The sequence below is a fragment of the Emys orbicularis genome, chromosome 7, assembly GCF_028017835.1.
Source record: "Emys orbicularis isolate rEmyOrb1 chromosome 7, rEmyOrb1.hap1, whole genome shotgun sequence".
Lineage (NCBI taxonomy): Eukaryota > Metazoa > Chordata > Testudines > Emydidae > Emys > Emys orbicularis.
This window is the reverse complement of record NC_088689.1, coordinates 102,750,886-102,765,672: the sequence shown is the minus strand read 5'-3', so window position 1 is coordinate 102,765,672 and position 14,787 is coordinate 102,750,886. Positions and strand designations below refer to the sequence as shown.

General features: G+C 47.7%; 1 protein-coding gene across 1 annotated transcript in view; it reads left to right on the top strand.

Moving 5' to 3' along the window:
* FGD3 (FYVE, RhoGEF and PH domain containing 3) overlaps positions 1 to 14,787 on the top strand; it is a 94,538-nt gene that overhangs the window by 37,309 nt on the left and 42,442 nt on the right. The window contains exons 5-6 of the mRNA XM_065407622.1: positions 10,831 to 10,969; positions 11,748 to 11,806. Coding sequence (XP_065263694.1) covers positions 10,831 to 10,969; positions 11,748 to 11,806 — 198 coding nt within the window. The remainder of the gene's footprint in view (positions 1 to 10,830; positions 10,970 to 11,747; positions 11,807 to 14,787) is intronic.

Below are 14,787 nucleotides of genomic sequence, written 5' to 3'. Positions count from 1 at the left end.
AATACATATCTTGCTTTTCTTTGCTTGTTTGCAGTGGGCACCTCATTCTCCTTGGATGATGAAAGTAGAGCATTCAGTTTCATTTTTATTTCTAGTCAATTTAATTTTCTGGTGTTTATGCTGTAGCACAGATCTCTTGTTTGGGCTAACGATTTTTCAGGAGAATGACTTACCTAAAACTTTCAGTTGTAATGAAAAATAAACAATGAAATCCTTTCTGCTCACATCAATATGCTTTGTAAATTTTTTCCCTGTTGCTTTCTTTGCATGAGTCTGGAGCCAGCCAAGTTAGGAATGTAGTTGAGGCTCAGCATATTTGCAGGTGCAGGGAGAGCATCCACTGTTCTTTGCAAAGAACAGCGATTAGCAGGGAGAGGGTTAATGCTTTCTCTCTGTGCACAGAGGAGAGACCACAGCGACATGCCTGAAATGCAGGGATTGTCCTGGTGGTAGGGCTGGGCCAGCTGTCATGATTCTTCCCCCCTCCCCCCACCTGCAAGAGGAGAAATGTGCCAGGGCTGGCTACCAATGTGAGTCAGAAGCTCCTTCCTGGAGCCGGTGGAGAGGAAGAAAAGAGGGGAGAATATTAATTGGGAAAGTTGTCCTTCTACCAGACTTGTACTACAAATGCCCTTTTTTACCTCAATCGTCTGGCTAATCTTGGACTAAGTGAGGTTTTGATTATTCTGACTGGGGTCTGAAAAGCTAAGTGCTCCTTTTGGTTGAAATTTGAGACCCTGGAACATGGGCCCCAAATGGAGCATTGCTTGTGTGATTTGTCTGAGAGGTCTGGAGTGTACTCCCTGCAGGGCTCCCTGATTCTTTCTGCTTATGCCAGCAGACTGTCTCGGCTCACTTCCACTTTGCTCTTAACGCTCCAAACCTTCCTAGCCCAGTTCTCCAGAACAACACACAACTGGTCTTTACATTTTGATCTAAAAATCTGTTGTCCCTTTAAAACAGAGCAGTGTTGTCCAAGACACAGTCCCACTGACTTCAGTTTGCATCCGGCCCCTTGGTGAAGGTTTCTTTCTCAAGAATATGGAAGCCCCACTGTAACTCATTATTTGTCTTACTTCCTGCAGCAAGGAGATGTATATTTCCCTAAAATTCTTCTTCGAGTGATTGTTCACGTCCATTACACATTAGGTGTGCGCGCGCTGCGTGCACGAACGTCGGAAACTTTTTCCCTCAGCGGCTCCCGTCGGGCCTGCAGGGTCTCCCCTCCCGCCAGAGCGGCGCCCCGCTCTAGCGTATATATATCCCTGCCGGCCCGACCCTCCCTCAGTTCCTTCTTACCGCCCGTGGCGACGTTGGAACAACTCTATCTCTCGTCTGAGAGTGTCCCTTAGCATAGTACTCAGTGTTATCTTCAGTTATCAGTTCTTCAGTAGTTAGTGTTAAGCCCCTGGCTATTTAGAAAGACTTAAACTTCTGTTGTGTCGGGTGTTTGACCAACCCCGGCACCGGCCCTGGGCGGCGGGGCATGCCGCACGCCCAAGGCTTTAAGGCTTGTGCCACGTGCCGCAAGCCCATGCCAGTAAGCGACCCACATGACTCGTGTCTCCGTTGTCTGGGGGAAGCACATCAAAAGGAGCGCTGCAAGATCTGCAAGGCTTTCAAGCCTAGGACTAAAAAAGAGAGAGACTTTCGCTTGAAGCAGCTGCTCATGGAGACGGCGTTACAGCCCTCCACTTCAACGGCACCGTCAACCTCGGTGCGGAGTGCCCCGGCATCGGTGCGTGATCCGACGCCGGCGGGGCAACCTAAGCCCACGGCACCGAATCAGCGGGAACACCTCCGGCACCGGTCGTCTTCACCGGCTAAATCGAAGGGCCAACCCAAGGCCCGAGGACGTTCCCCGGACAGAAGGGTAGCGCCTGCGAAGACCGCAAGTGCTCCTAAGGCCGTTGCGGCCCCAGCACAGATCCCGGTGCTAGTGGCTCCGGCGCCAAAAGGCCCGTCGAGCCCCGGGATAGGCGCGTCAAGTGAGGAGGAAGGGCTGGAGGAACTTTTGGAACAGCCCTTCACCCCGGACACATTTGAGGCAGCAAAGGACCTCATTGAATTGTCCGCTGAGGGCACCCTCCGCGCTAAGGACATTCCGCCGAGACTGCCATCCAAAGGCAAGCCGGCGATGATGCGCCCATCACGGTCGCCATCTCGGCACCGTTCACGGCGCCGGTCCTGGTCGAGCTCCGCCTCGGTGGACTCCCGGCTTCCCTCCGCGCAGAGGGCCACACAACCGTCGGGCCCCAACAAGCGCAAGGCACTGGCCCAGCAGCCCTGCTCGAGTAGGCACCGGGACGTATCGGTTGCGCGATCCCCGAGACCGTCCTCCCGCAGTCGTTCCCGGTCCCGGGGTCACCGGTACCGATCCAGGTCCAGGTCAGCAAGGCGCTACTCCCGGTCCCGGTCACGAAAGCACCGCTCTCCGACCCCGGACCGGCACCGTTCCACGGCACCGCCGTGGCCCTCTAGATCACCGTCCGTAGTTTCGGAGGTAGACTCGGGCCATTCCACCAGATATGCCCACAGAGCACAGACCAGTAGGGAGCACGAAGCCACTTGGCACCCACAGTGGGGCCACCCAGGACAATGGCCATTCTGGACCCCTTGGGCCTACCACCAACAAGGCCCCCCGTCCAGGACCTCGAGATCTGGCCCCTCAGGACACCGGTCCCGCTCTCCACAGTGGCGCCCACCCTCTCGCAAAGAGGCCACGGTCTCCAGGCCGCCAGAGAGGGTAAGGGCTGACTCGGCACCGAGCCCGGCACCGTCCCAGACCCACGTCAGGGAACGCACTCCGGAGGAGCACCCAGCCGATGAGGAGTTGCAGGAGGAGGAAGACGCGCAAAAGGCCATGACCTCCTCCTCCTCGCCAGACGAAGCCGTGGCGGGCACAACCGTGTCCGGTCCTCCCCCGATTGACCATCGGGCGCACCAGGACCTGCTCCGCCGAGTAGCCCTCAATTTGGGGTTGCAGGCAGAGGAGACTGTTGAGCAGGAGGACCCTATGGTCGACATTCTAAGCCCGGAGGGCCCCTCCAGGATCGCGCTCCCGCTCATAAAAACGGTCCAGTCTAATTATAAGACAGTATGGCAAACACCAGCCTCCAGTGCGCCTACTGCAAAGGGCGTAGAGAGGAAATACTTCGCCCCATCTAAAGGGTTTGATTTCCTATTCTCTCATCCAACACCATGTTCGCTGGTCGTCTCTGCGGTCAACGAACGGGAGCGACATGGCCAGCAAGCTCCGGCCCCCAAGGCCAAGGAGGCTAAACGCTTGGACTTATTTGGGAGAAAGGTCTACTCATCCAGAGGCCTCCAGTTGAGGATCGCAAACCAACAAGTGATTCTGAACAGACACAACTTCAATTCCTGGGCATCGGTCTCCAAGTTCAAGGAAGCCTTGCCTCAGGGCTCGCAACCCGAATTTGCGGCCATAGTAGACGAAGGGAAGGCAGTAGCCAAGACCTCTCTACAGGCCTCCCTTGACTCCGCGGACGTAGACGCCAGGACAATCGCGTCAGGAGTGGTAATGAGGCGCTCGGCGTGGCTACAGGCTTCCGGCCTTCCCCCAGAGGTGCAAAACACCCTACAAGACCTTCCATTCGAGGGATCAGGCTTGTTCTCGGACCAGACGGACGCCAGACTGCATAGCCTCAAGGACTCTCGAGCTACCCTCAAGTCGTTGGGGATGCACACCCCAGTGACGCAGAGGAAGCCCTTTAAGCCCCAACCTCCGCAGAGGCAGTACCACCCTCGTCCTAGACAGGAACCGTACTGCAGGAGGGGCAGGGATAACAGGCGTAGACGCAACAACACGCCTAACCAGGGCCAGAATCATGGCCAAAGCAAGCCGCAGCCGGGAAACAAGCAAGGGTTTTGAAGCTGCGATCGAGGACAGAGTACCAACCTCTATTCCGGATCCCCCTCTGTGTTTCAGGGACCGCCTGTCCCATTTTTACCGTGCTTGGTCACATATAACATCGGACCGCTGGGTCCTGCGCATGGTGGAGGCGGGCTACACCCTTCAGTTCTCCTCACCCCCTCCCTCCCACCCCCCATCCCCGTCCCTCTTCAGGGACCCCTCTCACGAGCAACTCCTCATGCAGGAGGTACAGACCCTCCTCACAGTAGGAGCGGTGGAAGAGGTTCCTCCGGACCTCAGGGGGAAAGGGTTCTATTCCAGATACTTCCTCATTCCCAAAGCAAAAGGGGGCCTCCGTCCTATTTTGGACCTACGCAAACTGAACAAATACTTGCTCAAAACACATTTCCGTATGGTCTCCCTTGGGGCTATTATCCCGTCCCTGGATCCGGGAGATTGGTACGCTGCCCTCGATATGAAAGATGCCTACTTTCACATCGCCATCCGCCCGGCCCACCGGCGGTTCCTGCGCTTCACTATCAACCAGCGCCATTTTCAATTTACGGTCTTGCCCTTCGGCCTGGCAACGGCCCCGCGCGTATTCACAAAATGCATGTCCGTGGTGGCAGCTTTTCTTCGAAAAAGACAGATGCGCGTCTATCCATACTTGGACGACTGGCTCCTTGCGGACCGGTCGGAGGCCGAGGTTCGCTCCCATGTGACATTGGCACTACAGGTGTTCCGCAAGCTCGGTCTACTGGTCAATGTACCCAAGTCATCGCTGGTCCCCACGCAGAGACTGGACTTCATAGGGGCAGTCCTGGACTCAGTGGAGGCACGGGCGAGTCTTCCCGTATCACGGTTCTTGGCCATTCAGAAGGTCGTGAGCTCCATCCAGCAATTCCCCACGACCACGGCCAGATGCTGCTTGCAGCTTTTGGGGCACATGGCGGCCTGCACTCATGTAGTCGGACACGCCCGCCTAAGACTCAAGCCATTGCAGTTGTGGCTGGGCCAAACATATCGCCCCAACAGAGACCCCTTAGACCTGGTCGTGACGATCCCGGCTCGGGTGTCAAACTCTCTCCGTTGGTGGCTCGATCGGCAGCAAGTTTGCGCAGGGGTCCCTTTCGCCACCCCGCAACCCATTCTGACGTTAGTAACAGACGCGTCGGACCTGGGTTGGGGGGCGCACCTGGGGGACCTGCGGACTCAGGGCTTATGGTCCAGGGAAGAAAAGTTGCTTCATATCAACCTGAAGGAGTTGAGGGCGGTTCGCCTCGCCTGCCAGACCTTTCACGCTACCATAGAAGGCCACAGCGTGTCAGTTCTGACGGACAACACTACCACCATGTTCTACATAAACAAGCAGGGCGGGTCCCGGTCCTCTCCCCTCTGTCACGAGGCGCTCCTCCTCTGGGACTTCTGCATAGCCCATTCAGTCCACCTACTAGCGACATATCTTCCGGGGGCCCAAAACGGGTTAGCGGACCGCCTCAGCCGGTCCTATCACATGCACAAGTGGACGTTGAGACAGGACGTCCTGCATTTAATCTTCCGGAGGTGGGGGTTTCCCCAGGTGGATCTCTTTGCCACCAAGGACAACAGCCAATGCCCTCAATTTTGTTCATTCCAGAACCTCAGTCCGGGCTCATTGGCAGATGCCTTCGCAATTCCGTGGGGCGGGAGCCTGATGTATGCCTTCCCCCCATTCCCGCTCATCCACAGGGTCCTCCTCAAAACCCGCAGGGACAAGGCGACAGTCATCCTCATCGCCCCGGCGTGGCCACGCCAACACTGGTTCACGACCCTGTTGGAACTGTCCGTGACCACTCCGATCGCCCTCCCCCTCCATCACGACCTCATCACGCAAGACCGAGGTCGCCTACTCCACCCGAACCTACCGTCGCTACATCTCGCGGCATGGTTTCTCTCTGGCTAAACGATATGGAGCACAGGTGCTCCCATCAGGTCCAGCAGGTCCTCCTTGGTAGTAGGAAGCCCTCCACAAGAGCGACCTACCTCGCCAAATGGAAACGGTTCTCCCACTGGTGTGAGCCTCATCACATCCAGCCTCTGCAGGCCTCAGTCCCATCGATTCTGGACTACTTGCTGCACCTCAAGCATCAGGGGCTCGCCCCCGCCTCAATTAAGGTGCATCTGGCTGCCATATCGGCGTTCCACCCTGGGGAGTTGGGGGCTTCGGTGTTCTCTAACCCCACAGTAGCCCGATTCCTCAAGGGGCTGGACAAGGTGTTTCCCTACTCGCGCCCGCCGGTCCCTGCGTGGAATCTCAACCTGGTCCTCACTAAGCTCATGGGGCCGCCCTTCAAACCCCTGGCCTCTCGCTCCCTCATGCACCTCTCATGGAAGGTAGCATTTCTCGTGGCCATCACATCGGCTAGGAGGGTCTCGGAGTTGAGGGCCCTCACTTCGGAACCTCCCTATACAGTTTTCTATAAAGATAAGGTGCAGCTCAGACCGCACCCGAAATTCCTCCCGAAAGTGGTCACGCAGTTTCATACGGGACAGGACGTTTGTTTACCGGTGTTCTTCCCTAAGCCACACTCGGACCCAAGCCAACGCAGCTTGCATACCCTCGATGTCCGCAGGGCATTAGCTTTCTATCTAGAACGGACCAGGCCATTCCGCAAGTCGACTCAACTGTTCGTTGCCATTGTGGAGCGAATGAGAGGCCAACCTATCTCGACGCAACGCTTGTCGGCATGGATTGTGCTTTGCATACGCACGTGCTATGGGCTCGCTAACGTACCAGCCCTGAAGATCAGGGCTCACTCTACTAGGGCCCAAGCGTCCTCGGCGGCGTTCTTGGCGCAGGTTCCACTCCAGGAAATCTGTAAAGCGGCCACCTGGTCGTCGGTGCATACGTTCACAGCCCACTACGCGATCCATCATCAGACCAGAGAGGACGCGGCGGTCGGTAGAGCTGTGCTTCAGTCGATTATTCCTTGACTCCTACCCTCCTCCAATGGTAAGCTTGTGAGTCACCTAATGTGTAATGGACGTGAACAATCACTCGAAGAAGAAAAAACGGTTACTTACCTTCTGTAACTGTTGTTCTTCGAGATGTGTTGTTCACGTCCATTACACTTCCCACCCTCCTTCCCCTCTGTCGGAGTCACCGGCAAGAAGGAACCGAGGGAGGGTCGGGCCGGCAGGGATATATATACGCTAGAGCGGGGCGCCGCTCTGGCGGGAGGGGAGAACCTGCAGGCCCGACGGGAGCCGCTGAGGGAAAAAGTTTCCGACGTTCGTGCACGCGGCGCGCGCACACCTAATGTGTAATGGACGTGAACAACACATCTCGAAGAACAACAGTTACAGAAGGTAAGTAACCGTTTTTTCTGCTATGTCTCCTCTGTCACATCACCAAACAGGCTAACCACACAAATGGTTCACATTAGCTGTCAGAGCCCCCCCCCCAAAAAAGGCCTGCAGCTATCTGCGATCATGAGTGTCCTCTGCTGCCCCATGAAAAGAGTTCTTGACAAGTAAGTTTAACACAGGGGTTATATCTAGAGCTTCCAGTTCTGAAGCCCAGTGGTGGTAATCTAAAATGGCAACACTGTTAACTATTTCACTGCTGATTATTTTAGCAGAGATGTGCAGCTTGCTGGCTAGATCTCCAACTGGTATGTCAATAGGCCCTGGTCTATTGCCTGAGGATTTACCCAGCGTGTGTGTTCCGCAAATCTCAGCTGCCTTTCTGGTGCCCTCTTACCAGCTTTTCCTTTATCTTTGCCCCCACAGCTGTTGTGACACGCATTGTCATGGACAATACAAAAGCCTGTAGCCTCTCACAAATGGAAAATGCAGCACAGCGTAAAACAAATTGGATTTAATGTCAGCATATGAGCTACCGAACTGATTGTATTTATTTTCATATTTAATTAATTTCAAACCTGACATTTTCATTTTAAATGAAGCTGCCATAGGATTTCTTGTCTCTGATGCCAGCACATCAAAGAACCCAGGAACCTTGCTACAGAGAATTAGCTCCACCTTTCCATGGAGGCCATGGGGGTGGGATGGGGGGGGGGACTTCAATTACAGATAGAGAATGTCCAGTGGTTTAATGTGATTTCTGTTGGTTCGTCCTGTGACCTTGCTTTGCAAAACATCACTTGAAATGTGTTGTAATCCGTCAGAAATGCACTGTCGCTCATGTTTTATTGCTTAATTATGAAATTCCATGCAGGTTATTAATAACACTCTAGGGATTGTTGAATGGCATAATTTTTCAGGTTGAGGAATTAGCAATAATTAAATTGAGCTCATAAACACCTGACATTTTTTACTGCAAAAAGCCATAACTGATCACAAGCTATTGATTGTTTACTTTAGGCAACCTTAAAGATAAATACATCCTGATGTTACCATTATATCCAACTTCTGGGGCTCAGACCTGCTAGGTGTTGAGTGCCCCCAATGCTTATTACAGGCTCAAACTTTACATTGCTGACCAAAATGATACAATGATTTTTCTGAAGTCATAGGAGATTTGTACAATCTCCTGTCTTAACAGAGAGACTGTTTGCTTTGTGAGAACTCGCTTTTCATGCACATCTGGTACCCTTGCCGAGGTTTTTTAGTATTTACAGGTTTCACACCATTGTGCAGCCCGGCTCTCACTTGAACTTGTTTAACGCCAAACTTTGAAATGCCTGTTGCTTCCTTTTAGATTAAATGGATTCTGAAGATGAGAGACATGGTGCTTTATTCTTAATTGTAGCAGTAGAGCTGGGCAAAACACTTCCATGTAAAATCTCACTTATTTCTTCCCCACCCCATTCTTTGTCCAAATTTTGAATTTTTCAAATTTTCACATCAACGTTAATTATTGATTTGTCTAAAAGTAACGCCCACTGACCCCGAATAGGGGTCATACAAATAGATTGTAAGAAATGATCCCTGCCCTTAAGAGTTTACAATCTAACTAAAACAAGATACAACTCACCCTCTTGTTGCAACAAACACATAATATAATAATAATATATGGAGATATACCTAGAGCTGGAAGGGACCTCGAAAAGTCATCGAGTCCAGCCCCCTGCCTTCACTAGCAGGACCAAGTAGTGATTTTTGCCCCAGCTCCCTAAGTGGTCCTCTCAAGGATTGAACTCACAACCCTGGGTTTAGCAGGCCAATGCTCAAACCACTGAGCCTCCCCAAAGAAATGAACATAGAAGAAATGGTGTGTCTGTGTGGGTATCAGTGAGAAGGAAAAGTGACGACATAAGAAGTGATTGTATGGATTAATGAATTGTATATGCATTAAGAGAAAACAAAGCACCTGATTTTCACTGGAGTCTAAGTTTGACTTCCTCTTATATACTGAGACCTGTATATGCTCATTTTGGTGCACTAATGAGTCTACATGTAATGGAAGCAATTAAGTTTTTGTGACTACAGATTCCATCAGCTGTGCCTGAGCTTACAGGAGTTAGCAAACCGTGTGTGTAAATGTACTATCACACATACACTTGCACAAATAAAACAGTTATATAAAATACCCCCCTGTTTAGCCATGATCAGCTGGCAGTTTTCTGTGGGCGTCCTAGTAGAAGTGAATTTTAATGAAGGATTAGAAGGATGACCGGGTATTGGCTTTGAGGGCTAGTTTGAAGACTGCTGTTGGAGGCATGATAGAAGAAGGTGTGAAGATGCTTGTTGGGGAATTGGGCAAAAGGGCAACAGAGGATGTCATCCTTGTGGGGGAATGCATGATGCAGTACGATACAAAAGCGAATAAGGGAGTAGTATAATTCTCTCTTCCTGGAATCTTTAATTCTTTCCCTCCCAATTGTGGCATCTGAGAAATGTTATGCTGTAGAACTCTGAAAGATAATAAATTTAGCTCAGCCACTATAAACAGCAATAGTGTTCAGTACATGGTGACAGATTATTTTTAAAGTAAATTTACATCTTTGAATTACTGGAAAGATGGCTAATATTTTTCTGTCAGGCATTTGTCTCATTATCTCCCAGAATCAGGCAAGTCAGCATTATGTCTTCAGCTGTAATATTTATGGGAAATATTGGAAATACTTTACACAAACAACTTTTGGCTGAGGAATAGAATACAGAAATTAATGTGGTGGGTTGAGGGGATGCTAGTATTCAAACAGAAATATGTGACTTGACCAAAACTTGGTCCAAAGGATTTATTTTACTAGATAGGCTGAAGTATTAATTCCATAGAGGAAGGATGTGTTTGTAGTTATGACACTGAACTGGGATTGAGGAGTTGTGGGTTCAGTTCATGGCTCTTCCAGAGACTTCCCATGTGCCGTGGAACAAATTACTTCATCTTTCTCTGCCTCACTTTGCCCACCTGTAAAACAGGCATATTACTTCCTTACCGTGAATATAAATACTTGGCATAGTATAAGTACCATGATGATTGGGGCCTGATGAGTGCCTTGATAGGTAACCATTTAATAAAGTAATATGCATGCTCAGTCTTTAAACCAACCCCAGATTGGTCAAGTGAAACAGGGATGCAGTGTCATGCTTTAGAAGCTTATACAAATGACTTTTATTTTCAGTCTCTGTGCTGTTGGTACAATAAATGCTAATGAGGGAGAAGTAGTATTTTTGTGCCCCTGTGTTTATTGCATTAGTCATATGCCACTTGGTCTCCTAGGGCCAAGTTCTAACAAGGGACTCACACAAAGGCTTGTACACACCAACACAGGAGAAATTTTTAATAAAAAACAAGAGAATGACTGTAAATTTATAACAATTGGTAGAGAAGTAAGGGCCAACTGTCTACATTAAACACTTCTTAAAAACTGACTAGATTTTAGATTGACAGTGTCCCTTTATTTGTGTGGGTGCAAATGTGATTTTTTTTTTATTGCAGTTTGAGTTGAAAAAAAAAACATACAAAGAAACAACATAATCCTTGCATAATTGTTTTCTCTGAGTTACAGAAACAGGATGTGTGTGGGAACCTGACATTGCAGCATCACATGCTTGAGCCTGTGCAGAGAATTCCTCGCTATGAGCTTCTTCTAAAGGATTATCTAAAGAAACTTCCAGAAGAGTCTCCAGACAGGAAGGATGCTGAAAGTAAGTGTAGTTTCCATGATCTGCATCATGAATGTGAACCATGTTGTTGGGAGGAATCATGTTCTTGTGTAGCCTTGACTTCAAAGTTCAAATGTTGTTAACAGTAAATGAGACAATTGTAGATGCATAGACTGAATTAACTGTTTGAACGTGGCAGAGAAGCTATGCTAGATGGACATCACAGTTCTAGAAATCAGGACAACTTTACCAAATAAGCAATGACATAATACTGTAGTCTATACCAGAGACACAGGACATTCAATTACCTTTATGATGGCTTGGTGGAGGAAAACAGAAATTGTCTGAAATGTGAGTATTTTCTAGGGATTCGGGCCACATGACATTAAGACTGGGAGGGAAGAAGAATATTCCTTTATTGATTTACAACAGCTTGGAATTGTCTCAAGAAATGCAACGCATGTAGGCCCTGCTTCAGCAAAGCACTTCAGCAGATGTGTAAAACGTCTTAATTGGGACTTAAATTACAGTTTTATGAAAGGGAAATGGTTCCTAAATTGTCAGTTTTCCCCTTTATGTGCTGTTTTGCTTCTTGTCTGGACTTGTAAATAGAACAGGATAAAATGAAATATCATTTACATGCCTGCTAAGCATGCAAATGCGATTCTATGTATCAAGGCTTACAAATGTTCCATTTAATTCAGGGAAGCGCAGAATTCAGCAGGTCTTTTGCAGCGGAAACTTACATATGAGGAAAATAAAAATTGTGCTATTAACTGATAGACTTAAGAATGTATAACTGCTGCTACCTTTATTGCAGAATCGCTGGAGCTCATTTCTACAGCAGCAAACCATTCAAATGCAGCCATCCGAAAGATGGTGAGTAGAAATTGTGTAATGGATCATGATGTGACCCATTAACTAAGATCCTTGGTTCAGTCAATTATTCTCTTATTGCCACATCTTCCATTAAAGAAAGGCTTTAGTTCTGGGGAAATTTTTCAAATACGTTATATCAGACTTAAATAGAAATTGAGGAGCCTTATACCTGTGTTCCATAAATGCTCCTGCCATTGTTACCACACACTGAAGTTTTTGTGTGCCAAGATTTCATACACCTCACACCAGTCTCAAAACAGAGGCAGTTAAGGAACGTGGGAGAGATGAGGAAGAAATATTTGCAAAAAATGGTCTTTGTTTTGCACTGAAAAATTTTGAAACTAGAAATTTTTTGGACCAGTTCTACTCAAAGTGTGCCTGCAATTTTTCACATGTAATTTTTTGGGCATACAAAGAATCTTTATTTGTGCCTAGTCTTTATATGCGTAACAACATCTAGTGTGCGTGTTCAAAGTTGCAGACATCACTTTTGAAAATTTGGTCCTTCGTATCTAAAGTTGGGCAGCCAGAATTAGAGATGACTTTGTAAAATCTACCTCTTAAAACATAGGGTCACATTTTCAGTGAGACTTCAAGCTGGCCTCCACAGACCTGTTTGTGCACTACAATTCTGCACAGTTAAAATAAGGGAGGGGGGCAGTTTGTACTTGCAGATCGTATCACTTGTGTGTGTGCACGTGGATGTATAAGAGGTCTAAAATACTAAATGCTACTGTTCATGCCCATGGATTATTTGTGGATGCAGCATCATTGTTGTTTTCAAAATCAGGCCTGTAGTATTCTACGTAACAGTAAGATGATCTCAAGAAAACACCCTTTATTCTATAAAGGGCATACTATCCTCTCTTTTAAAGGTTGTTTTTGCACAAAAATGTCTGGAAAAACACTCAAAATTACCGCCATACATTTTCACCCTACATAATTTGTATTATATTTTTCATTTCAGATTGCCTTATAATATGGTTTCTATTTTCCCCCATCTATATATCGGGCATTCTCTGCGTTTTTCTCATGCTCTTGTTACTTTGAGTAAAATAATTCTAGACAATGTATTGAATAACACACTTGCACCTCATGCTGTCCAAACTAGAGGAATTAGTTGTGGCTTCCTCTTGTCAGCATGGCTGGCAGACACATTATGAAATTTCTACTTCCTCCATCCCCGAGACATCATCAGACCACTTTTCCTCTTGCTGGTAACCAGCTGATGTCCGAATCCTTTCACATGTAAAAGGGTTTAGGAACCATCTATTTCTGTTTGAATTCTGTTCTTTCCTAGCTTTTCTCTCCTATAGCTTTTGGTATAAATGTTTTCAACTTTGTGTCTAACTTCTCTACTGCTGGTAGCAATTATTTCACTAGCTCTAGGGCCACAAACACCCAGGTATTTGTGCTTATAGTGGAGTAGCATATTTTATAGATCTTCATTACATCCCGTATGTGGAGCAACCACCCCATTACCACAGTGGTGGGTACTATATAGAAATATAAAGGAATAATGCAACTATCAGGGGGATGTATGGAAATAGAGCTTTCCAAGATATTCTTCTCAACTCTGAGTGGTCTGCAAAGAGATCTGGGGTGAAGATCATTTACTTTATTCCACCTAAGTATAGCTGGCCAGACCCTGAGGTCTTTACTCAGTTTTAAACCAGGCAGTGAGTTCCTCTACAGTTAATGGGATTTGCCTGAGCTAACACCTAGGAAAAACTAAATGAGGAGCTCAGGGTTTGGCCCAGTGGCTCATGAATTTGTTTTGTCCCCTAACACGTAAACTTGTTATCTCCAGCATGCCCTCTTTTATTGCTCTGCAGGGATTGAGACACAAGAAGTGCTTTTGGAATGCAGAGGGGGAAGATAGGGTTCATGCAGGGCAGTGTAGCATATGGTGGAATACCCACTGCTAAAGGCTGTATACTATATGTGCACTGGAAGTAGCATGCAAGCCTGCTGCTAATGTATGGATCAGCAGACAAGATCAGGCCTTAAACATAATACAACCAAAAGGAGGGCAAGAACTCTAGCAAAATGCTCTAATTCCTAGACCTGGATTTAAAAAATCCCATCGATTTCCCTTCCATAGGTTCACAACTTTTGTAGCAATGGAAGAAATTATAACCATTGCTTCAAAATTTGATTAAAATAATCTATCTTACCTAGCATACAGATATCTCTTAGGATTTTGTACTGCCAACTACCACAAGATTGTCTGAGCTCCTCCTACACAAAATGGAGTGGTAATAGTGGATTTCAAGGAGTCTGGGGCTCGTCTCTCTTTTTGGAACATTAAAAACTCTGCTTGGACTACGGCCTTTTGTTTGTTTGGTTGACTTGTTTGTTTCGGGTCTTATTGTTTTTGTTTTTGCTTTGCTGTTTATAAATGTGATTTATTTTTGGAGTGCGGAGGGGGATGTCTGCCATCTATGGCAGAGTGCCTTAATTGAATGAGAGAACACTGTACCAAACTTTATTAAGCACTTCCAAAACCCCAGTTGCATATGCATGAGCAAATTCAGATTTCAGTGCACAGGGGCTCGTATGTGACTTTTTTTTAAAAATCATCTGTAAAAGACTTTGATGGAGCATATCTACCAGCTTGCAGTTTAAATGAACTGAAACTCCCCAAACACAATTGTTTGGCTGATTTTGCAACTGTTTGGAGATTTAAGAATCTTTCCTGTTTCAATTTGTTACGGCTATTGAAAAACTGATAGTAGTAAATGCCGGTGGATGAACTAGACAACTTTACAAGACTGGTCAATGAGCAAGGAAGCTAAGAATTTTTATAGGGTTGAATATAAAGCAGGCATATGGTGGTGGTTGTGCTGTAGAGTTGAAATTCACTCCTGTGCAAAGATCCTGGCCAGTGTTTATGCAACAGTTAAGTTACCCTAAAACCATATTTTGAGAACTTATGTAGGACTTAAGTGCTGCATAGGCTTTGTGCTGGCCCTCATAGG